This window comes from Schistocerca cancellata, chromosome 4 (assembly GCF_023864275.1).
Source record: "Schistocerca cancellata isolate TAMUIC-IGC-003103 chromosome 4, iqSchCanc2.1, whole genome shotgun sequence".
NCBI classification, from domain to species: domain Eukaryota; kingdom Metazoa; phylum Arthropoda; class Insecta; order Orthoptera; family Acrididae; genus Schistocerca; species Schistocerca cancellata.
In genome coordinates, this window is record NC_064629.1 from 872,405,689 (window position 1) to 872,432,917 (window position 27,229).

At 41.3% G+C, this 27,229-nt stretch overlaps 1 protein-coding gene across 1 annotated transcript in view; it reads left to right on the forward strand.

Moving 5' to 3' along the window:
- Nucleotides 1–27,229, forward strand: part of LOC126184483 (dynein axonemal heavy chain 5) — a 976,026-nt gene that overhangs the window by 578,702 nt on the left and 370,095 nt on the right. The window contains exons 35-36 of the mRNA XM_049926874.1: nt 1,395–1,573; nt 8,724–8,911. Coding sequence (XP_049782831.1) covers nt 1,395–1,573; nt 8,724–8,911 — 367 coding nt within the window. The remainder of the gene's footprint in view (nt 1–1,394; nt 1,574–8,723; nt 8,912–27,229) is intronic.

Sequence of the window (27,229 nt, forward strand, 5' to 3'; positions counted from 1 at the left end):
CTCGCCGATACCCCAGGAGCAACAGTGTCCCTAATTTGCTGGGAAGTGGCGGTGCGGTCCCCTACGGCACTGCGTAGGATCCTACGGTCTTGGCGTGCATCCGTGCGTCGCTGCCGTCCGGTCCCAGGTCGACGGGCACGTGCACCTTCCGCCGACCTCTGGCGACAACATCGATGTACTGTGGAGACCTCACACCCCACGTGTTGAGCAATTTGGCGGTACGTCCACCCGGCCTCCCGCATGCCCACTATACGCCCTCGCTCAAAGTCCGTCAACTGCACATACGGTTCACGTCCACGCTGTCGCGTCATGCTACCAGTGTTAAAGACTGCGATGGAGCTCCGTATGCCACGGCAAACTGGCTGACACTGACGGCGGCGGTGCATAAATGCTGCGCAGCTAGCGCCATTCGACGGCCAACACCGCGGTTCCTGGTGTGTCCGCTGTGCCGTGCGTGTGATCATTGCTTGTACAGCCCTCTCGCAGTGTCCGGAGCAAGTATGGTGGGTCTGACACACCGGTGTCAATGTGTTCTTTTTTCCATTTCCATGAGTGTATTAACTAGCCTACAAGAGAAACTGTACACGTATTCTTACCTCATACTAAACGTCCGCCGCTCGTGGTCTCGCGGTAGCGTTCTCGCTTCCCGAGCACGGGGTCCCGGGTTCGATGCCCGGCGGGGTCAGGGATTTTCACCTGCCTCGAGATGACTGGGTGTTTGTGTTGTCCCCATCATTTCATCATCATCCAGGAAAGTGGCGAAATTGGACTGAGCAAATATTGGGTAATTGTACGGGCGCTGATAACCACGCAGTTGAGCGCCCCACAAACCAAACATCATCATCATCATCATCATCATCTTACTAAACGATAGCAGTAGATTTCCAGTGGCGGAAAAGACAGTGAAACCATCACCACCGTTTGCATTCAAGTTACACACTGGGGTTGTGCGCGTGCGCGGCTCGTAAGCACGAACAGTGTGTAGTTGGAGGCGGTAAGTGCGGTCGGCTAAACAGCGATCTGCACGAGGTTGCCTTTTTCATGCTCAACACTCGCAAATCCGTATCTGATAAAGCATTCACTTTAACGACGTTTCTCATGATACAGTGGAGCTCTGTGAGCAACTACAGTGAAAGGAACGGCAAAGAAAAGTAATTGCGCTTATTTCTCATCTAATTGTAATAGGTAGTTGATACTTTTCATATGTAATTGCACGTCACTGATATACAACATTAACCTGACACACTGAGTACACGACATTCTCGGGAAACAAGATCTAAACTCAGAGTAACATAAACTAACGTAATATTTACTGCATATCACTAAGACCTGACAATTGAGTACTGCTCCAGATAACTTTACGCTGCCCTTCAATGTGAACGTTTGTTTGCTAGGTGCTACATCACACTGGCACAGGCGCTGGAGATGAGCATGGGAGGCTCCCCTTGCGGCCCTGCAGGAACGGGGAAGACGGAAACTGTCAAGGACATGGGCAAAACGCTCGCCAAGTATGTCGTCGTCTTCAACTGCTCAGACCAGATGGACTACAGAGGCCTCGGACGCATCTACAAAGGTAAGCGAAAGACAGGTGATACCACATGAATTACAGGGCGCTCTGGTGCATCTACAAAGCCAAGTGATATACAGGTGACCGCCAAAAGTTTACACTTGACAGTGTGTACCATAACAGAGTAACAAGTGAGAAACGAACAAGAACCCCAAAACCGTGTGAACCAAAATTAATACAGCATAGCAAAATAAGCTCTTCGTGACGTTACAATTGCTGTGATGCTGTCTTCCGAGCATATAAACAAGGTGGTTTGCCGTGCCACCGTGTTAGCGAATGGGAACAGAATTAAAACTTTCGGTGCTTATAGCATGGTTTAATATTAATGCATACCTTTTGCCAAAAAAGGCTAACCATAGTAAGTTGTAAATATAGGCCGTACTAACCGAATTGGAACTTTCCAATGGTGATGGAAAGCTCTTGGCTATTGTGTAATGGAAGCAGTTGTATAGCAATTACAATGAAGCCGACGAAACGCTAGATCAGTATCTGTCAAGTGCAAACTTTGAGTGGTCCGGGTATTATGTCAAATGCGTTAAGATCACAAGTGCTGCCGACCTCTGCGGTGTAGCAGCTGCAGCACTACAGTACAGTGATGGCCCTATTGTTTTGTATTGAATGTCAACTCAAACATAATGAGCGACGAAGTCACCCCTGATCTCTTCATTGCGGTTCCTTTACATCTCGTTACTCCCTTGTGTAGTTCGTACCATATCTGCTGCAGTTCATCAGCAAGCATGCACGCCTAAGCTAGAAGTATTGCTTGGCAGACCAACAAACATTTTCCCTCTCACATCCTTATTCCTAATGGTGACTTTCCTCCTCCTTTTCTTCTTCTTCTTCCTGCTTTCCCAGTGCTTCTAAGAGGCTGAAGCTCAACTTTGCATCGACAAGCAGTATATTTCCCCGATCGTTATGAGAATTACTTTTTTATATATGAAAGTAATTTTTCAGATAACAAGACATTGAAAAAAAGAATTTTTTTGACAATATTATGCAAAAATTTGGACTTACCGGCAGTTGATTTTAAAAAATGTGGGTTCCTATTTTAAAAAAACGCAGTTGATATCCGTTTGACCTATGGCAGCGCCATCTAGCGGGCCAACCATAGCGCCATCTGGTTTCCCCCTTAAAGCTAGACCAGTTTCGTTCTTTGTAGCTTTTTCGTTTAACGCTTATTTCGTGGCATATTTGACCCATTTCGTGACATATTTGACCCGGTCACGATCAATGGATCTATATATATATATATATATATATATATATATATATATATATATACTTTATGTCAAATGCGTTAAGATCACAAGTGCATATATATATATGCATATATATGCATATATGCATATGTGCATGTGAGTACACGTGTGAGAGCATGTGCAGGTGTGCATGTGCAAGTGTGTGTGTGCGCATTTGTGTGTGAGTGTGGTGTGTGTGCGCTAGTGGGAGTGAGAGTGGGAGTGCAAGTGTATCAGTGTGATGATGATGATGTTTGGTTTGTGGGGCGCTCAACTGCGTGGTTATCAGCGCCCGTACAATTACCCAATCTTTGCTCAGTCCAATTTCGCCACTTTCCTGGATGATGATGAAATGATGAGGACAACACAAACACCCAGTCATCTCGAGGCAGGTGAAAATCCCTGACCCCGCCGGGAATCGAACCCGGGACCCCGTGCTCGGGAAGCGAGAACGCTAGCGCGAGACCACGAGCGGCGGACCAAGTGTATCAGGGCTAGTGGGAGTACACCTGAGCAAGGCAGAGTGCCTATGTTCATGTGTGTGTGTGTGTGTGTGTGTGTGTGTGCACATGTACGTTTGCAAGTGCAAGTGTGAGTGCTAGTGCCAGTACGAGTGTAAGTATGACTGGGAGTGTGAATGGGAGTATGTGTGCTGGAGTGCACACGAGAGTGTTTGTGTTCAACTCTCCAGCTTACATGAAAAGCTGTTGGTAACAACTGCGTAGTTTTTTAGAGCTGCTATTATTGCTTAATAGTGTTGTCAATATCTTTATATTTTTGTTAAAATGCAGATCATTCAGATACTTTACAACACAGCACAAAATTCAGATCGTTTGGATACTTTTGAAGATGGCCTACATGGCAGCTACTTACTCATAGGATGTTTCATTTTCATATCTGGTAAAATAATGGGCTGTGGGTGGCTGTTTCGTTTTAATGGCCAATACAATACTGGGTTGTGACTGGATGTTCAATCTTAATACCTGGCCTGCGATTGGAATGTCTAAAGATGATGTGTGGGTTTCAAAGCCTATCTGATTGGTCTATTTTCAATATAAGGAGCATGGTTAAGGAGAGGGGAGGCATTTTGTGGTATTATAGAAATTGTATGACTTAGGAAGGGGACATGGCCTCTACTTGGCACAGTCTGAGGAATGACTGGTATGCATATTTGGCCAAGAAAGTACTTTACCTTCCTACTAATTTGTATCATTTCTTTATGATAAATCTGTGAAAGAGTGCTTTTCTAAATGGTTGATGGACGTATTTGCCATGTTCTTGATATTGTGAATTCCACTGGATGTCCATCTTTTTGTAATTAATTATGAGATGTTATTGTTTTAAGGTTTCCATTATTTCACTAATATTATGCATGGGTAGTTTGTTGCATGTCAGTAGGCTCCCCTTAATTAGTTTTATTGTGTCTGCACTTGGATGTACATGGTCTTCGCATCAAAAGAAACGATCAAACCTGTTTGAGGAATGTGTAATATTTCCTTTGGTTTTATAACTTCATTTAGGTTTTCTACTGTTCTGTTGTTGTTCATTTCATATTGTTGTTTTATGATTCATTCATATAATTTACGACAGGTATCGTGGGACTGTTTGGTTTGTATATTTTGGGTTGGGTTCTGAGTGTTGGTGAATTTGTGTTCTTTTGTGTGATGTTTTGTTTCTATTGGTCAGTGAACACATGCTTGATGTCCTTTTCATAGTTCTTTATGTATGCCTGGAAACATGCTCTTGGATCATATTTCAGTTTTGTAATGTTAGAAGAGATGAACTTTTAGCCATTACTGGTCTATTGTGTTCCAGTCATCAGCCCTGGTGACTATGTTACGGGAATCCTGTTTCCTTTTAATTTTTTTATGTCATTATTTTCTAATTAACCTTTCCAGTTGAGCTTTTTTTTAAAAATAGTGATTATGGTATTTATTTCCTTCCGCACTAGTTCTTATGTTAGACCTTCATATTATTCACGATTCCCATCACTCAAAATTCCCTCCCCCCCCTCTTTGCCAGAGCAGGCCCCACCACACAGACATACACACACACACACACACACACACACACACACACACACACTGAGAGAGAGAGAGAGAGAGAGAGAGAGAGAGAGAGAGAGACAGACAGACAGAGAGAGAATAAGTAATTGAATATCAAACTAAATAACGACACCACAACGCAAACAAAAGACGGAAGAAAAACACACAGTGACATTTGGCAACACGATATACAGTAAACACAAACAACGCACAGTGAAAGAGAAATTTTCTGTTAAATGTATTTGAAAACGCCAAAATTAGGACAATCGGCGTATGCAGGACATGTAAATGCAACTTAGGACGACGCATATAGAATAATAAGATCACAATATCGTGAGGAGAACCAAACAGTGATTAAACCATACAAAAATTGTGCTCCAAAAATTTATTTTTACCTAACAAAAAGTAAATGACAAAAAACTGTAATACAGTAACATTCCTGGAATCATTATTGGATACAATTATTATATACATAAAGCACACATGTATTACAGGGCTCTGAAGGTGCATCATAAATATAGAAATGAGAAACGCATATGGCACACATGAAACCGCCTTTCGTTCAGCTGCATAGGCAGGTCACATTTTCAAGACTAAATTCCGAGGGATTGCAGTTATGAACAAATTAAACTGGAACCATTACAAGAAAATGTTGTGGGGAAAGCGAACCATAGACTGCGTTTTCTTGACACAACACCGAAAAAAATTTACTAGAATGTTTACAGTGTGTTTCTACGTGGTCTTCCGGGTTATTGTTGCTGACATGGAACATCAAAAGAGTTCAGAGAAGTGCAGCTCATTTTGTATTATTGCGACACATAGTAAAGTGTATCACAGATACGATACGCAACTTGGGGTGGCAATCATTAAAACAAAAGTGATTTTCTTTTCACGAAATTTCTATCACCATCTTCCTCCTCTGGAAGTAAAAAGATTTTGTTGAGTCTCACCTATATGGGGAGAAAAGACCACTGTAATAAATAACAGGAGACAGAGCTCGCACGGAAAGCCTTTGGTGTTCATTTTTCTCACGTCCATTTTGAGAATGAAATGCTCGAAAAATAGTCTGAATGTGGTTCTATAAACTCCCCACCAAGCATTTAAAAGTAAATTGCAGAGCAGCTACATATAAGTAGATATATGTGTATGAGACCTTCAATGGACGGTGAAAAATTACCTGACTTTCTGCTTGGTGGGATTTTGCCTATCTCAAAAGAAAGACTTCCTCTGCATGGCACGTAAACCGTGGGTTTACAGTTCGCTAATCCATTACCCTCACGTCGTAAGTCTGCCTTCGATTATACCTAAAGCGTCTTGCGACTCTGTTGTGGAGAGTCTCCATTTAGTTGCTGATGGGTCTTCCAGGGTGTGTGTCTGTGGTCGAAGAAACTTTTCGGTTCCTGACATTTCATCCAGAGCTACTGTAGACAGTTTTGGAAGTGGTCCTGGCGACGCTGAGTGGTCCAACTGACGCAGTCGGCAAGACTCAATGTCACCAGAATCGCCTCCGAAGATGTCCAGATGTCTGGATGGAACGTGAGGAACCGAAAAGTTTCTTGCTGTAACTGAGTTTCTAACCGAAGAAACCGTCCACACATGAAGCAGCACCTTCACCACGGTGGTCCCAGACCGCTCACGAGAGTTGCGACATCTGCAACAGTCCGACGTCTTGGGTTCGCTGTCATCGATCATCCTCCACACATTCCCGACTTGGTCCCACCCAATTTTCATTTGTTTCCAAAACTTAAAGGTCACCTTCGAGGGCTTCACTTTGATAGTGATGTAGCCTTGCAGGCAAAAGACAGGTTGTGGCTCTGTCAGCAAAGTTAAACATTATATAGTGACAGTTTCAATAAACTGGTCTCTCGTTGGGAGAAATGTATTCGTCGACACGGTGACTATGTTGAGACTCAAATAAGTAGGCATGAAGAATAAGAATGTAGAACTTTCATAAAGTTCGTTTTACTTGAAAAACTGTAAGAGGTTTTGTAATCCCTGACACAGTACTCGTTAAAGCCTGTGCTATGGTAAGTGAGCGGGATTCACCTTATGAGAAAGGATTTTCGCATAGATGTCGACCGCGTGTACCTGAATGGTGGTAAATCAGACTTACATTCACTCTGTAATAACAATGATCCGTCAAGTAAGTTCGAAATGCAATCACACGTCACGATGGATCAAAAGCAAACCAGAAGATGCTACCAATGTGACAATAATACGGTCGCCAGCCTAATTAGGCATTAACTGAGTTTCTTCCCTGTACAAGTTGGTATATATTCATGCAAAACAACAAGTTGTAACACTGCATAATATAGTAGAATTTTAGAACCAGAAAATCTATTGAACTGATAGTTTCACGTTCTGTACTGATATGGAAAATCACGAATACATAACACTACACCATAATGTTTACTACAAAACTTTATACTGTCTATTAATCTGATTAAAATTGGGCATAGGTTACCCTAGAAATTGTACTTTCATGCCACACACAAAATGACAACTTTGATAAAGATAAAACACTGATAAATTTTGACTTTTATATTGACTTTAACGTTTGCTAGTCAAACCAATTTAGAACACTTCAGAATTCAAACAAATGAGGGGGGGACCCTGAAACTGTTATGATCGCTGTATTTAAAAAAAATGATTACTTAATTTATTATTCATTCATGATTTCCAGTATATAAGTTACTAATCTTTTCATCTTATTTACTGCTCACTTAAATGCCTTTAAATCTGTCTCGAAATAATAAACTTCATTACTATATCAATACTAAAGTTATCTTTCGACTTCGTTAGACCTTCGCTATTCATTTACTGGTTCATCAACAAAACATTTCTTTAAACACCATTCTAATATAGCTAGTTCTGCAAATAATTATTATTAAAACAATTTTTAATTTTCATTTCGGGACACTCGGATTGCACAACGTTTGGAAAGGACCCTGTCTAGGTTAGTTGTGAGGATTATTAAATGATGGAAAAGTTCTGGTAAAATTTAGGTTATTATTGCACAGTTCACTCTCTGATACATACGAATACACTACTAAAAGTTTCAACCTGCTAGTATCGACGCGGCGGTTGGCGGGCGGCGAGATGGCGAGGCACAGAGCACACATGCAACCACAGCTATGGCTCTTGACGTATCGGCACATTAATTCTTCTTAGCGTCGCAGTACTTTTCCGTTTAGTGCCTATGGAATTTTGCCATGCTGTGTGGGCGTTGGAATGGCATACTCGAGGATCAGTGAAGCTATGTCTTCCAGGAGAGCCTCCTCGCTCCAGAAGGTGTTGCTCAAACTAGTGCCAAACTCCAACTACAACTACTGTGCCCGTTGTGCCGTGCAGTGCCCGCGCGCATTTTCCCTCGCTCGCCTGCCATCCACCTTTTACCGCTCCCTGCCAGACCGGGTATTCACCCGAGGTTTTGCATTCTACATATCCTAACACATTACCTACGTATGGACCAGACGCACAGTTACAATTTTAAACATCTTACAACAGTTTCAACATTTGTTACATTTCAATTCTATTACAATATTACTTGACATTTGAAATAAGCATTAATATTCACATTGAAACTTATTTACAGTTTTCTTAACATAATGGCATGAAACAAAAAGAAATGAAATCAGAACATCAATTACACAAGTTTATCGTAAAATCAGATGAAAAGAATTACTTATATGTACAATAGTACAGAGTCGTTGTTACAGTTTCACATAAAATATTCGCCGACGTTACCTTTCAGTACGCTCTCGTAGTTCCGTGTGTATACCAATGTTTACAGGGATGCACTTTCGATCCCCATGATGGTGATTTTGTTGATGGTTAATTGTACATTCTAGCTGTCACTTGTGTTACACCCAGGGCTGGCGCAGTCGGGATCTTGGGGTTGCTTCGACGAGTTCAACCGGATCGAGCTGCCGGTACTGTCCGTGGCGGCGCAGCAGGTGGCCGTCGTGCTGGCGGCCAAGAAGGAGAAGCGCAAGCAGTTCGTCTTCACCGATGGCGACTCCATCCAAATGTGCCCGGAGTTTGGAATATTCATTACTATGGTCAGTACTACAATAAATTACTCAGTTACTTTGTTATGTACATCAAACACAGTGACCAACTGGTGAGTGTATTTATTTACAACACAGAAATATCTACTAACAATTTTGCTACCTGCTTGCTTCGGAACGTCCATGTATTTTTAGCGCATTAAATAAATATTTTGTTTTACATAAATCAAAGAAAAATTACAAAAATACTAATAACTAAAAAAAATGCTTGCGAATGGGATGAAACATAACTAAAGAATATCACGTGAAACAGTACAAATAAAACATGAAAAAACAGCTCTAAAAAGAATTTGTGATCGAACACAGATCATATTTGAAATATAGGACGTTTCGAAATTCTCCATACAAATCTCTCAAATGTGCAGTGGCTGCGCAAATAGATAATAATCTGAACAGGAAACCCCGTCCGAACAGACCTCGAAAGGACCTATGGTATCGACTGACCGATATATCATCCTCAACCGATAGACGTTACTGGATGCTCGTACGGAAGAGCATGCGGTCAGCGCACCGCTCTCCCGGCCGTCGTCAGCTTTCGTGACAGGAGCCGCTACTTCTCAGTCAAGTACCTCTCTCAACTGACCTCATAAGGGCTGAGTGCATCCCGCTTGCCAACAGCTCTCCGTACGTCCGGCCTGTCACCCATCCAAGTGCCAAGTGCTAGCGAGCCCGACAGCGGTTAACTCCGGTGATCTGACGGGGACCGATGTTATCACTGCGTCAGGGCCGTTGGCATTTGAACAGGAATACAATAGTACGTAAGAAGATCCAGGTTCAAGTCCCGGCCTTGGCACAAACTTTAATTCATTTATTCAGCTTCCATCATCATTTAATAGAAGCCGGCACGGTAGCTCAGCGTGTTCGGTCAGTGGGTTAGCTGCCCTCTGTAATAAAAAACTGACTTAATGGATCAATGATGAACTTGAACAAGCGTCATGGGATGTCCGCACCGAACAAACAGTACGAACTATACCGAACAAAATGAAATCAAAAAATAGAAAAATTATTTTTGTGCCAAAGAAACAAACATGTGAAACACTGTTCGATTAATCGCGTGTCCTCGCTTGAAGAGCGGTAGTAATTTGATGCGAGTGTTAATTATTATCTCTGTAGCTAACTAATTAATGCAATCACAATGCATGATACGATTCACACCAAACGCACAGAACTTTCGTGTCACATTAAGCACCTGATGTCTCTTCTTGCACAGACGTTCTGTTACACTTTAACCACAAAGAGTAGTATTGAGCATTGTTACCATTGTCAACTAGCTCGCGTCCGTAGTGAAATACGACACTTGCACCCCGGGTAACGCTAAATGAGATATAACGAATAGGCAGCCAGACCAGATATTGAATTTCCTGGCTACAAACATTCAGACAAATCAAAATGAAAAACCTTTAAAAAATTGACCTTTTCAGGACCAACTGATTAAAATCCGAGTATGCCATTTGAACATTGAAGGTATTAGCAGAGCTAAAACCAGGAACCTATATAAACTCCTTGTAGATAATGACAGTGGCATAGTTCTAATCCAGGAAACACATCCTCCAGCTATGGAAGACCGGCGTAGAAGAGGTAGGATCCATAGCATTTGGGAAGTTTCAGATCGGCCACTTGACGAAGAGATTGCAACCCAGATCTCTGCTTTGCGTCCCAGGACTGCAGAGGGCACCCAGTGCCTGTATTCAGAGAGATCATACCTAATTTCCCACACAGCCAGCACAGGCCCGTCATCCTCGATATGGGGCTCTCTGTCCCAATAGCGAGATCTGTACCATGGCCCAGATGGAATTTCCACAGTTCTGCTTGGCGGAGTTTTGCAATATATCACATTGTTGCCACCTACTTAAGGAGCAATATCGAGCATCCTCGTCCCATTTCAACAGATACAGAAAATGAGATCCATTATGTGTCTACACAAGTGGAGGAGACCATTATAGATAATATTTACAAGCCACCAAATGTGTCATGGCCACTGGATGTTCTGCCAATTACTGCCCACCCATCGATTTATGCTGGAGATTTTAATAGTCACCACGGTCACTGGAATTATGCACGTGACAATGAGTGTGGTGTTGCTCTCAACGACTGGGCTGAAAATGAAAATCTATACCTGGTTTATGATGCCAAGGATTTGGGAACTTTCAGATCGGCCGCTTGACGAAGACATTGCAACCCGGATATCTGCTTTGTGTTCCGGGACTGCAGAGGGCACCCAGTGCCTGTATCCAGAGAGGTCATACCTAATTTCCCACACAGCCAGCACAGGCCCGTAATCTTCTACATGGGGCTCTCTGCCCTAATAGCGAGATCTGTACCACGACCCAGATGGAATTTCCGCAGGGCTGATTCGCGGAGTTTTGCTGACCACCTAGATAAATATATCTGTTTTATTCCACCAGAACCACTTGAACCACACTATGCGTTTACCAACACCGATTTCTTCCACCCGCAATCCGCAGAAGCGAGGCCTTGCTTGGGGAATACCGCAAGCTACAGAACCCAGAATTATCCATACAGGAAGACATACCAAGTTCACGACGAAATAGACTCCGTTCAAAAACAAACCACCATTACGGCAAGCAGAAGTGTTAGATGCCAGTAATACTGGGGTAAGAGACCTGTGGAACCAGAGCTGTCAACTTGAAGAGCGCGAGTGGTGTCGAAAGTATAATTGCGATACTGCTGGCACAGAACTCGACAGGAAACTGTGGGTCAAACTGAACAGAGCTCGCACTGGACATGGACGAAGCGCAGACTCTCTTTACAAATTGGATGCTACAGAGTCTTCAGTTTGTGACTGTGGGGCTCCGAAACAGACAATCAAGCACGTTAGAGATGATTGCCCCATGCGTTCTACCAGGGGAGTTGGAGCGACCTCATGAAAGCTCATGATACGGCTCTTACATGGATTACATACCTAGATATTGACATTTAGTTAGTTTTGCATATACAGGGTGAAAAGTATTTAAACCGACAAACTCTGGGAGGTTGTAGGGGACATCAAAACAAATGTTTTTCCCTAATGTCATTTTTTCCTATGAGGATTATTGAAACCGGTGGAGGCCGTATTACGCTCTTCAGTTGTTAGAGGGCGTATTACGCTCTTCAGTTGTAGGCAACTGCTGTCCACGAGTGTACTAGTGCATTGTCTCTGTTTGCTAATGGAGCGATACACCTGGAGTGAGTACAATGATATGTTTTGTGCGTACTACGTAGCCCACCACAACGGATGAGCTGCACAGCGGATTTATCAACAACAATATCCTAATCGCCGTATCCCGCATCATACGACCTTTGCTGTTGTGTACCAACGTCTGCGTGAGACAGGGGCATTTAGCAGATTACCTGGACAGGGACGCCATCGCACGGCGGATAACCCTCATGCCACAGTTACTAGCGCTCATCAAGTGCGGTTCTTCGTTAATGTGGGGGTCGGTGTTGTTGTGGATTGTTTAATTGGGCCGTATCTGCTACCTAAGCCATTGAATGGCAGGCACTCTTACAATTTTCTCGCCAGAGCATTGACAGAAATGCTGGAAGACGTCCTGCTCCCTACACGACAACGCATGTGGTTCCAACATGACGGGGCGCCGGCACATTTCAGTCGTCGTTTGCGTCAATTCCTGGACCGACGGTTCCCAGAAACGTGGATTGGCAGAGGTGGTCCTGTACCATGGTCTGCTCGATCCCCAGATATGTCCTCTCTGGACTTTTTTAAGTGGGGAGAGATGCGCAGCCTTGTTTATGCAACTCCTGTTGCATCAGAAGAGGATCTGGTTGCCCGGATAGTAGCAGCAGCAGGAACAATTCAGAATGGTTCTAGAGGTTTTGCCCGTGTCAGTCAGAACATGATCCGACGGTGTAACCTTTGTTTACGTGTCAATTCAGGCATTTTTGAAAATCTACTGTAATTGAAATTGGGTTGTGTTAATGTGTTGTCTCTTGGTCATAAAAAATGGAAAAGTGTTTGTTGGTTTATGTAATTTGCCGCCAGAGAAATCTTCCTCTACCGGTTTAAATAATCCTCATAGGAAAAAATGACATTAGGGAAAAATATTTGTTTTGATGTCCCCTACAACCTCCCAGAGTTTGTCGGTTTAAATACTTTAGCGCTGTAGTTTTGTATTTTCATATTCCTGTTATATATAGTATTACTAATGTTATGTACCTGTAATTTTAAACTGCATGTGAGCCACACGAATAAATAAAAAATAAAAACCATACTAGTTTGCTGTTTCCATATGTAATTACTATTATTACTCTTTTCGTGTAAAAAGTTACACATTAGAGACATTCAAAAGCAAACATATGCAGTGTTATATAAACAAACGAGATTAAATTGGACATAGAGCCCAAAAATTCTTCATACTCAATAATAAATTTTTCATCCATTTACAGCAGATTATTCGTAGCACAAGGTGTTGTTTTCTGCAAAGGAGGAAGTGGTGTGCACATTGCAGTTCACAGAGTGGCTCTCAGGTGATGATTCATCTCACTTCTGGCTCTTCTTGTAATTCTCCATTTAATTCTCCATTCCACTACTCAGCCTTTCAGATTTTTTCGTGCCGTACGGGACACGTCGAATAGTTAACGTCTTCAGATTGGCTTTCACCCACTAATCATCGCAAGTCCTGTGTTCTGCGGGATCTCTAAGATGATGGTATTTTCTGTTGGCTTCTTTCGTTTCTTTCCCAAGTGGAACGGAAGGCTCTGCGTTTTGACATGCTCCGGCATTATAAAATTCGCACAGCAATAGTTTTCCAGATTTTCAACCACTTCATCTGCGTGTCCTCAAAAGTGTTCGGCAGCAATGTTTCTGTCACCTATATAGGTGAAATATCTTGATTGTGTCCAACCGACTGGTCGTTGCAGCAGATCCCGTGAGTGTTTCTAGTTTCTCAATTGCTTCCGTTTGCTGTGCGGAATACTGTAGAATCACTTATTTTGCAGCAAACACTGGATTAACTTAAGTAGTATCCTTTGTGGTAACATATAGCTCCTTGTAGTGTCATACGCTGCTGTTAGATCATTGACTGCAGAGCCTGTGATGTGACATCTTTCAGATTCGTCCTCTGTGTGCCTGATCAGAGAAAGCTCCCGACTATAAGATGACCACCATGACTTCATCCTCGCTGCTCCTTTTGTGAGGCGGCGACCTGTTTCAGCCCTTCTCCTCACATTTTATCCTATTTGCATGCTGAATTTGCGCGCAAGAGTCTCTTGCTTCATTTTCCTTCCAACTTGGTTTTATTGATCGATTTCTCACTTGTTTTGCGCTCTGATAACATGAGTGGTTAGGATATAGCTTGTAACAAAGTAAACAACTCATCTCTCTGTATCTACTCTAACATTTCATTCTTCTAGTAGTTTCTGCCTTTAATGTATCTGGTCTTGGTCAAGGGAATTCCTCCTCACAGGGGATAGAAGCAGGTGGAACGTTTTGCACGCCCCTGAGGAGCTGCCTCTCACTATAAGTGCAGGTTTCACGCTAGCGGAGCGCACGGCCAGCCGAGCGACCTTTCAGGGATTATCTTGGAGGTTCCTCGAACAATGGACAGGGGACCATTTGACTGGTGTTCTCAATAGATGAATGGAAAACCAGTGTTGGAGGGGGCGAGAACTCCGTTTCTTGGCAAACTTCGGAGGGGTCCTCAGCTGTCCACTTGCCGGTATCCTGCTGTGTTTTGGTCTCCAGACGCCGTTTCCACAAGCTACGTGTGTGGTCGCACACACGTCTGCAAAATTTTCAAACTCTACCCTTTCCGTGGAAACACACTCCAAAGCCCTATAAAATTTGGAGAATTTCTAACAAACAAATCTGGCTGTGGAAATGGGGTCTAACTCGGTTTTCGTTTCCATAAACATAAATCATATTGGGGGAGCACTTAGGCCCATTCTGGGATTGGCTATAAAGATTGTGCTGGGTGCCGTTCCGAGATATGGAGGGGGGCGGTCAAAATTTATAGACACATCCTGTTTTGGATTCTCATTCGGATGCTCATTCAGTTTAGGACTCTGTGCTTGCACGCGTTTTTTTTTTTTTCGCTTCGGCCTTCTTACAAAGCTTTTGAAGTTCTACTTTGAACTGCAGCGACTGCAGCTTGGCGCACGGTGTCTTGCCTACAACCATCTCAACTGCAGTCACGGTAAGGCCGCATCTGCAACGCCCACTCCTGGCCTCGTAGATGGCAGTATAATGAAGGGAGAGGACTTCATTCCAATTTTTCCACTTTCAGTTTCCATAATGTAACCTATGTACTTCAGCAATAGTATGTACCCCCTGCAAACGAAGTCCTGTTTCAAAGCACATTTTCTGTAAGCACCCGTGTTTCGTTTCATTATTGAGTTAATTCGTTGGAACACGCCCGTCTGGTGATGATTCTTTCTGTTCATTCCCTTATGTATTGATTTGTTGTTTGATCTGTTCAGATTCATACTCTTCTTTCGTATGTAATTATAAATTTTTACTATCATGATTGAAAACGTATTCCGTGTACTTTATGCATCTGGGCACCATGTCAACCGCAATTGTCCAGGATCATGCTGGCGGCGACCCTAATAACCATCCATTTTTATGATCATTGTTTCATTTCATTTATCCAGAATTCATTCTCAAGTTGCTTGTAATCTCGATGTTAATGTGTTTTCAGTAAATTACACATTGTTTCAATAAATCTTTTGTTTACTACATCAAACTCTATCATTCAGCAACCAGTAAAGTAAATTATTCAATTGAAATGCCCAGGTTTTCCAACTATAAGCAATATTACTAAATTACGTTTAGAGCATAAAATGATAGGTTAACTCCCAAAAAAAAACTCATCAACATCGTTCGGTTGCAGATGACAAGCTACCTGTAATAAATAATGCACAAATGGTCCTCAAATATCATGCACACCAAGTGTAAAGGTATTAACAAAAACATACGAATTGTTGTTTGAACTAAATATCCACAACATTTTGTAATCATTTGGTAAAAATGTTCACATTACACATTAAATAAAACTGAAACTCACTTATTATGGCACAGTGGTGCTGAAACATGGTTGGGAACTTGGAAAAAACGATGTTTTGCGTAACTGACAGACCTTACATCCAACAATTTTAACTGCAAACACGGTAAACACAAGGAGCTGCAAATCTAAATGATGAATAGCTAGAACTTGTTCAAGTCTGTCTGTTTGTTTTTACTACTGCACACTTATCTTTCCAAAGACGTGTGGAGCAGAATAGCCTTGAGAATACACACACATACGCACAGACACACACAATAATACACCAAACACGGCTCGTTGATACAGCTGTATATTAATCCATGTACAGGCTTTTAATATCATATGACTTCCAGCTATAACTTTAAGCCCAAACATCCTACAACATTTCTGATTCCAAACTCTGAATCAGCGCACCCTATTACAAAACACTCGCGTTATTTTCACTCAGTAACAAATTCATTGATCGGAATCAGCGCACCCTATTACAAAACACTCGCGTTATTTTCACCCAGTAACAAATTCATTGTTGCGTAGTGATATCCTTGTAGATATCTGGAGATTTATTACGACTGTGTAGTACAGTTTTACATGATTTGGTGGAAACTTTTGTAATATGTATCCTTTGTGAAAGTCAATAAGAAGCGTTTTTGACCTATTAAAAATGCCCAATTCTACTGTGATTTTTTTATCAAAGACTAAATTAAGCCTTCTCAGTTCAATGGCGATTAAAATGTCACTCCTTTGAAAATTTTGTTTGGCAGTTAATGCAGCTGTGCATTAATCCCAACGTATCGCTTCATCCAGCAAGCTTATCTAAATGATAAAATGCAGATATAAATTGCAGTTCCGGTTTAGTGTTTTTCAGCGGAGTATCCCACACCAGCAAGGTGACTAACGTAATGTGCGATGCCTTCAGGCAAAAAAGCACCGGTAGGGAGTAGTATGTCAATTTTCAAACATAAATCTAACTATTCTCGGAATGATGTACACTTGAATATATTCCATATACTATACGCTTTTTGGTGCTTTACCTCTGTTACGTTTCACGTGTTAACAAACTTTTAAACTTTTCAGTTTGTGATACGTGACCGTCTAGCAAAACGATTCATTGTTTACATATTCATGCAGACAAATATCCTTTTGATTAACTAGATTAAACTCTCAGTTGTCGGAAAAACATATCTTCATTATCTTGAGTTCATGGGATTTCAGGTACACTCCACAATTTTCAAGCGAATCCAACAAGAAATAGTGAACTGATAAATCTGAGATTTATATTGCATCTCTTTTCTTTGCACATTACTGAAATACTATTGGTAAATGATCTGTATTTTTTCATATTAGATAAAATCAGACACATATCACCCGCATTTAGCTTCTTCATTGTCATCTACTAGTGTTTGTTCACATATGTTCGTCATCAAGAAGTGCTTGTCGAAATTGTTCACATCGTGGAATTCGGCAGACACTGCATAGTGAGGTCTGTAATTTACACAGGAACTGTGATGTGCTGCAGCTTAGTACACTCCTGTAAAATAACAATGATCTCTGTCTTTTACATCATCCTCCTCAAGTAGTTCTCCGCAAATGAAAGACCTCTACCAATCACACTATCAGTCAAAACTAATTCTTTTCCGGGACTCATTTCAATCATTTCATTCTGCAATTAAAAGTCATTCACACTCTTTTATTTCCACCCAGCGAGAAAAGCAACCTGATCAAAACATCGACATTTATGTGTATTGTATGCAAACCGTATGGAATCCACATGATTGAAGCACACAGACATAATGCCAGAGGGCAAGGTTTAGTCACAATCTGCATTCTAAAAAGTCTGCTTTACACAAGAGAATGAGCATTAGCAAACGAGTATTCTCACGTTAGGTGTGCAAGAGCAAGCTGCATTCAGTCGTTTTCGGTTCGCATTCGCTTGTGTTCCGCTGGTTGTCGATCTTTAAAACTCACGTCCGGAGCAGAACACAAACCTTTCGTCTGCCATCTTTTGTACTGCAGTTGATGGCATGTGTTGTTTCAGCGATGGAGAAAGTGTAGTGTTGCTGACTGAAAATTACATATATCGTAGGAAAAGAAATAGAAAGTTTCAGAAGCACTTAGATTCCAACTGGAGACACGAAGATTAGTTGCTTGAATCAGGCGGAAATAAGCACAGATTTTGTATTTCTTCTTATTAAAAGCGAAAAACACATTGACTTTCCTTGAAAATAGGCAAATGGGAATATGTATATGTTATGATTATTAAAAATATACGAAAGACCTGATCCTTCTTACGTTCATGCTAGCGGTAATTATATGACTGATATATGACTGTTACATTAGACATTATTTGATGACGGTTTCCCCGGAATCACACTCTCTTTCTTCTTACTTTGTAACAGATTGCAGCAACTAGCCTATGTGACAAGTCGTACGCATATTTCATATTCCATTTTGTTCATATTGTCCCCCGTATACTTAAAAGCCTACATCGGAAACTATCTGAGGTATAGCAGCTATGTAAATGCGAAACCATCACTAATGTTAATGAATCCAGTTGGTAGTAACCAGAGTCTAAATGCTGGTTTTCTAATTTTAAATTTTCTTTTCACTTAGTATTTGAAGCATCAACCAACATATGTTCAAAGACTTGCACCAATGCTAGGAAAAGCTAGAGCTGCAGTTCAGTGTTAAGTGTAGTTTATTCTCACATTTCACACCTACAGAAATCTACATTCGTCTTCGCCTACTCCATTTCGTTCACTTCGTCAAAAAATGAGCAACAAATCTATAAAATATTTGTATAATGGGTCTAACTATACATTGTGATACTTATCTGCTTTCGAAAAAACAGTAACGCAGTTTTCCTAAGCTACGCTCATGTTCCCTCGTGTTCCCTACTGTTCTCTCTAGAGTAAACGTTTGTACAAAGCAACTGTGGCGAATTGTCCGCTCATTCGCTCAGGCGTAAACGAGGCGGAATGTTTAGAGGAGTTAGCTTAGCGAAACATTGATTATTACTTATAATTTATTAAGGCTGAAATGCGGTTGCATGGGAGAATATTCTGGCCGTTGAAATAGCCCCCCCCCTCCTCCCCCGCCCCCACCCGTGGAAAAACTTCACGGAACTACAGTGTGTGGATGTGCAACAGAGGGCAGTATCTTCCTTCTCCCAGGAAGCTGCAGCCAACTGCTGAAAATTGTGTTGCAGCTCATACTAAGCGTTTTGATTACTAAGCAGACACCTTAAAAGTGAAAGAAAATTTACTACCACAAAATAAGTGTGCGACAGAGATACGAGGTCTGCTCGTCTGTTCCCTGTTGCAGAGAGTCAATATGCACATCCAAGACTGAGTTTCCGGGTATCCTGGACCTTTTATTCCTGAAAGAACATGTTTCTTGGTTATGTGGAAAGCTAAATATGAAATCTGTGTCGACGACGAGATAGAAAACCTGCTCACTAATGCTTAGTAATCACATTTCTTCTTGCTGATCGATGTAGTAGCTTTTAGTTTACGCCTCACTAACAAAACACCACCATCATTATCGTAGTCACCACCTCCACAAAATGTAGGTACAGCATACACTACTCCTACTAAAAGAATTATATATTTTGTTTGTTGCAATACAAGGATGCAGGGATTTCATGTTGCAGAAATTGAAGCATCTGAGTGCACAGTATGCACTGTGCGTAGGATTGTCGGTGTTGGAGAAGGGGTGGCGCCCTCCAGGTCTGTGTGCGAGACACATCTACATCTACATATATACTCAGCTAGCCACCAAGTGGTGTGTGGCGGAGGGCACAATTCGCGCCAAAGTCATATTTCCCCCCTCTGTTCCACTCGCGGATCACGCGAGGGTAAAACGACTGTCTGAACGCCTCAGTACGAGCTCTAATTTCCCTTATTTTTGAATGATGATCATTACGCGATTTGAAAGTTGGTGGTAATAATATATGCTCTACATCCTCGGTGAAGATTGGATTTCGGAATTTAGTGAGCAGCCCCTTCCGTTTAGCGCGTCATCTATCTGCAAGTGTGTCCCACTTCAAACTTTCTATGAGATTTGTAACGCTCTCGCGATGGCTAAATGTACCAGTCACGAATCTTGCCGCTCTTCTTTGGACCTTCGCAATCCCTTGAACCAGACCCAACTGGTAATGGTCCCACACAGACGAACAATACTCTAAGACTGGACGAACTAACGTATTGTAAGCTATTTCCTTTGTTGAAGGACTGCATCGCTTCAGGATTCTACCAATAAACCGCAATCTAGAGTTCGCCTTACCCGTTACTTGTGTAATTTGATCATTTCATTTGAGATCATTTTGAATAGTCACACCCAGATACTTGACTGATGTTACCGCTTCCAAAGACTGATCATTTATTTTGTACTCATACATTAATGGGGATTTTCGCCTTATTATACGCAGTAGGTTACACTTACTAATATGAAGAGATAACTGTCAGTCATTACACCATGCATTTATTTTCTGCAAATCCTCATTGATTTGTTCACAACTTTCATGTGATACTATTTTCCTGTGGACTACAGCATCATTGGCAAACAGTGTAAGGCCACTGTCAGTACCATCAACCAGATCGTTTATGTACATCGTAAAAAGCAGAGGACCTATTACGCTGCCCTGGGGCACACCTGAAGTTACTTCTGTTTCTGTTGAAGTTACCCCGTTCAGGACGACATACTGCTCCCTGCCTGTTAGAAAACTTTCTATCCAACCGCATATGTGATTGGATAGACATGAAGCGCACTTTTTGTAGCAAGCGACGGTGCGGAACTGAGTCGAACGCCTTTCGAAAGACGAGAAATATGGCATCAACCTGGGAGCCGGTATCTAGAGCCTGTTGTATATTATGCACAAAGAGTGCCAGCTGTGTCTCGAATGACCGCTGTTTCCTAAAACCGTGCTGGTTTCCGCAGATGAACTTCTCAGAGTCTAGAAAGGTCATTATGTCTGAACACAAAATATGTCCCATAATTCTACAACAAATCGACGTCAGTGAAATTGGCCGGTAATTATGTGCATCCGATTTTCTACCCTTTTTATAGATTGCTATGACCTGGGCCTTCTTCCAGACCCGTGGAACTTTCCGCCTTTCCAATGATCTCTGAGAGATGACGGATAAGAATGGTGCTATATTTGTAGCATAGTCAACATAAAATCTTACGGGGATACCGTCTGGGCCAGATGCCTTTCTGGCGTCTAAGGATCTTAACTGTTTTACAATCCGAGATACACTAAACACTATGTCAGCCATCGTTTCGTTTGTTCGATAATTGAGAGGGGGAATGGTGCTGCAGTCCTCTATCGTAAACGAGTTTCTGAAAGCTAGGTTTATAATTTCGGCCTTCTGTTTATCATCATCAGCATCAACACCAAATTCGATGCGACAGTGCTGGTTCATAAAAGTGCAAGGTATATCTGTAATCGAGATTCTCGACCATCATTACTGGTGAAATTGACTTCTTAAACGTAGAGCAGTGTGCATTATACATCGCTGAAGATTCGATTTCGAAAATATTTACACTTAATTTCTTTGCCTAGTATCAACGTCAGTTTCTATTCGCAGTATCAGTTAGTTACTTAGTTAGTTAGTTACACGTTTCATAGATCATTTGAACGGTTCTGTTATAAAACTGATGTGGAATGAGTCAGTTTACAGCATATACGCATGATATACATAATACAGCTGCATAAATCAATGGAAGCTGTGGAACTATGCACAACGACTCAACAATCTTGTCAAACACGAATAAAACACAGGAAATTGCAACCGGCAAGGAATGTTATCATGAACGGCAGAAGACGCTATCAGCACTACAGTGAGCCAAAACCACAACGCAACAACATGATGTGTCACTGTATGTTTGGCATAGACTACCTACCATACAAGCATAGAATGTCATACAACACATTAAAAAAGAAGAAGAAGGAGGAGGAGGACCACCTAGAAGAAGAGGCTATACGACTGACAGAACGCGTTCAAGGAGACCCATTCATAGCATTCAAAAAATCAAGGCCATCATCAATAAAAGGAATCTCCGTGGACCATGGGAAAATCATTTTGATCCCATCCTAAACCTCCAACTCAAGAAAACAGCCTACAAATACAGTACAACGGAAACAATAATAAGTCACACCCCTATAACAAGACAAGAAACACGCCAAGTGATAACAAAAACACAAGCAAAAAGACTACAAGGCCAGACGATATACATGCAGAACACCTCAAGGAATCCTATGCCGTGATGGAAGTCTATTGATTGGAATTATTCAACAACTGCATGAATACTGGAAAAATACCAGAACAACGGAGAACATCAACGATGAAAATCGTTTTCGAAGAGAAAGGAGAAACCTGCAACTCTGACACATGCAGAGACATAGCCCTCGAAAACACATCTTTCAAAATTTTGATGGAAATATGAACCAGCAGGCCTACTACTGAAGTAGATGCCCAAATTTTGTTTCAGAAAGGGAATAAGCATCCTACAAGCAGTGAAGTGCTTAACAGAGCAAGCTAAAGACACACGAAGACATCCAGAGAAAAAAGTATCTTGTAATCTATATAGACTATAGCAAAATCTTCGACACTATTAACAGAAAAACACTCATCCGAAAACTCAGCCTCTTGACTGGTGACACACAGCAAATAACGAACGTACTTTCAGACATCCTAAAATACAACCACATCTAAATATCTGATGATATCACCGTACCCAAAAATTTGACACAAATAAATGGAGTACTACAAGGAGACCCAATCAGTCCGACACTGATCAGTATCATGACAGCAGACGTCATAAAAATCATCATGGACAGCTTAGCACAACTCATACTTTATGCGGATGACATGGTAATAAGTTGGCAAAAAGAGTTACAAAAGGTGCTAAACACATTCATGTCATGAGCTCTGGATAATCACCTACAAATAACCCACAACAAAACCAAATAAATGATTTTCAGAAGAGGTGGTAAACTCTCACCAAAAGACATGCTGGTCTTTCGAAAGAAACAACTAGAAGCAGTACCAAAATACAGATATCTCGGAGTCACCCTGCAAACAACATTGATATCTTTCAACGCCCACGTGAAAGAAAGAGCAACAGCAGCAATAAAAGCAATTTACAACATCCAGCAGCCCCAAAAATTGTCAATAAAAACGGCAGTGACACTATTTAAAACGGCTGTAGCATCAATAGCAAGTTATGGGCTCCTCATAATCTGGTGCAAACTAAATGTCAACTACCTTGTAACATTAGAGAAAGTACTTGCGTTGTGAAAGTAACGGAGAGCAATGTAAAGGTATCAGCTCCAATATTTTGTGAAACTGCGGCGTCTGAAATATCTGAAGGCCACATGAAATAAGTGTGTGCTGTGTGAAAGTAAACGGTTGGGTCAGCAGCAACATGGGTCACACTGATTTAGGCGCAATAATATCTACGCCATTGGGTGGTAGTGGTTGTTGTTTTGAAACCAAGGATCCTGGCCCAGATATCAGGGAAGTACATGAGCTACTGATTTTTGCATCGTGCAGAGTGGAAATGCAGATGGTGTTTCTGAGGCAGATACTGTGCAGATCACATAGGTTGCTATTGATGATGTTAGTTGTGTTACCAATGTTGTGGGTAATGAAGATGTACAGACATATATGTCAGAAGGGTGCGGATTCGGAATCACTTTGAGTGCCACCACCTGCTTCAAAGGGGGGAGGCAGGAAGAGAATGAGAGGAAATGCTTGTAAGGTTAAAGATCTGACCAACAAAACTGAATCCTTATAGGGATATGTGCCTCAGGAGCAGGGTAAATTTGTCTATACTTGCAATGTTCCAGGCAATTTAGGTAAGAGAAAACGTCGTGTAATTGATCTTAAACCCACAGTCAAATTCGGAAAGACAGTCGCAGCCATAGGAAACAGATGCAAGTGTTCCATCGTCACAAGGGGCTATTATCATGAAAGTAGAACCACCTAAACTGCGTACGGCATCACTGAAGTTCAGTGCAACCAATACAGTGCAGAAGAGCACAAGAAAGTGGCTATTGAAAAGTAAAGATATAAGGAAGCGTGGCATTGCAAGGTGGATAGAATAAGGAAAATTGGAAATTTGCTATAGCTTGTAAGGACGAAACTAAGAATATCTCAGTGTAACTCTGAAAGCGATTCAGCATAGCAAAATTTAAAAGTAACAGCAAAAGTAACAGTCTGATGATGCCTAGAATAGGTGAAACGTGTCGCATGTGAAGATTAAATAAACCTATCTCGTGCAAAGAGAAAATCCAAGTGAGTCAGGTTCCATAAGTAAAAAAGTTGGTGCAGTGGGCACAATGATCAATTATTGTATGTAAATACAATGTAAATCTGTATGATTGTTGTCGAGGATAATCAAAGGCAAAATTCGGAATGAATTTTTTTAAAGTTCAACCTGGTGAGCTCAGAGCTGAGTAGACACTATTTTATGAATTGAAATTTGTGCCCCTCACCAACACATGAAACAGAAATGTGGCCCTGCGCTTCATAGTCCAATCGATTTATGTCTCCTTCTCGTTATTTTTAATTTATTCTTTTGTTATTCCCTTAACAGCAGTTTATACTTACACCAGTTTGTAATTTCCCTAGAATGTCTGATGATGCCTAGAACAGGCGAAACGTGTCACACGTGAAGATTAAATAAACCTACCTTGTGCTACCACGACTGTTTCTTCTGTTCTAAAGATATATAGCGGTTCCTGCACCAGTACTACTGGGGTGGTCATGGAGTGAAGTGATTTTAACTTATATTCTCTTTTTATCTAAACTGTGTTTTGTCCACGTTTCACTCCCATACATGCTACACTTCAGACAGATACTTTTAGAAAATACTTCCTAACATTTTAATCTATATTAGATATATTCGGCCATCATCAGTTATGTTGCTGCCCAAACAGCAAAACTCATCTACTACTTCAAGTGTCTCAATTCCTAACCCGATTCCATTAGTATCTATCACCTGATTTAATTCGACCACATTCGATTACCCTTGTTTTCTTTTATTTATGTTCTTCTTATATCCTCCTTTCAAGACACTATCCATTCCGTTCAAATGCTCTTCCAAGTCCTTTGCTGTCTCTAACGGAATAATCATTTCATCGGCAAACCTCAAAGTTTTTACCTCGTCTCCTTCAACGTTAATTCCTATTCCAAATTTCCTTTACTGCTTGTTCATTGTACATATCGAATAACATTGGGGATAGGCTACAATCTTGTCTCAGTCCATTTTCAACCACTGCCCTCCATTTCACGGCCCTCGGCTCTTATAACTACCATGTGGTTTCTGTATAAGTTGTAAACAGACTTCCGCTCCCTACATCATGTGAGCTCTTGATATTCACACAACTGTTTCTCTTTTCTCCAAATGCTCTTCAATTTTCCTGAAGGTGGTATCTGTCTTCATCTAGTGAAACATCTTTCTAAATCCTTACATTTGTCCTCTAGTCTTTACTGCTAACCAATTTTGCACTTACTTCAACCTCATTTTTAAACGATTGTGTACCCTTTGCCTGCTTCATCTGCTGCATTTTTAAATTTTCACCTTTCGTCCATTAAATTCAATATCACCACTGTTATCCAAGGATTTCTGCTAGACCATGCCTTTTTAACTATTTGGTCCTCTGCTCTCTTCAATATTTTATCTCTCGAGGCTACCCGTTCGTCTTCCACTGTATTCCTTTCCCCTGTTCTGGTCAACCGTTGCCTAATGGTCCCTCTGAAACTCTCAACAAACTCTGGTTCTTTCAACTTATCCGGGTCCTATCTCCTTAATTTTCCATCTTTTTCCAATTTCTTGACTTTTATTCTACAGTTCATAACAAATAAATCGCGGTCAGAATCCACATACGCCCCTCTGCAAATGTCTTACAATTTAAAATATGGTTCCGAAATCTCTGTGTTACCATTACATAATTAATCTGAAACATCCCGGTGTCTCCAGGTCTCTTCTACGTATACTACCTTCTTTCCGGATAACTCTACCATTCTACCAGGCCGTTTCTTTTTTCATTCTTCCCCCCCCCCCCCTTCCTCCTCCAAGACCGATGCCCTCGCTGTTTGGTCTCTTCCCCCAAACAACCCAACCCAACATTTTTCCCCAGTGTTCATTTTCACCTACTATTTTTCCGTCTCCTCTTTCCCCTACAATCGGATTTCAGGCCCTCATCACAATTAAATTTTAGTCTCCATTAACTATCTGAATTATTTCTTTTATCTCACCATCATTTCTTCAATCTCTTCATCTTCTGCGGAGCTAGTTGGCATGTAAACTTGTACTACTATGGTAGGCGTGGGCTTCGTGTCTATCTTGGCTACGATAGTGCGTTCGCTATGCTGTTCATAGAAGCTTACCCGCATTCCTATTTTCTTGTTGTTGTTGTGGTCTTCAGTCCAGAGACTAGTTTGATGCAGCTCTCCATGCTACTCTATCCTGTACAAGATTCATCATCTCCCAGTACTTACTACAACCTACATCCTTCTGAATCTGTTTAGTGTATTCATCTCTTGGTCTCCCTCTACGATTTTTGCGCTCCACGTTGCCCTCCAATACTAAATTGGTAGTCCGTTGACGCCTCAGAATATGCCCTACCAAACGATCCCTTCTTCTAGTCAAGTTGGGCCACAAATTTCTATTCTCTCCAATTCTATTCAATACCTCCTCATTAGTTATGTAATCTACCCATCTAATCTTCAGCATTCTTCTGTAGCACCACATTTCAAAAGTTTCTATTCTCTTCTTGTCTAAACTAGTTATAGTCCATGTTTCACTTCCATACATTGCTACACTCCATAAAAATACTTTCAGAAACGACTTCCTGACACTTAAATCTATGCTCGATGTTAAAAAATTTGTCTCCTTCAGAAACACTTTCCTTGCCATTGCCAGTCTACATTTTATATCCTCTCTACTTCTACCATCATCAGTTATTTTGCTACTCAAATAGCAAAACTCATTTACTATTTTAAGCGTTTCATTTTCTAATCTAATTCCCGCAGCATCACCCGATTTAATTCGACTACAGTCGATTATCCTCGTTTTGCTTTTGTTGATGTTCATCTCATATCCTCCTTTTTGAGACACTGTCCATTCCGTTTAGCTGTTCTTCCAGCTCCTTTACTGTCTCTGACAGAATTACAATGTCATCTGCGAACCTCAAAGTTTTTATTTCTTCTCCATGGATTCTAATTCCTACTCCGAATTTTTCTTTTGTTTCCTTTACTGCTTGCTCAATATACAGGTTGAATAACATTGGGGATAGGCTACA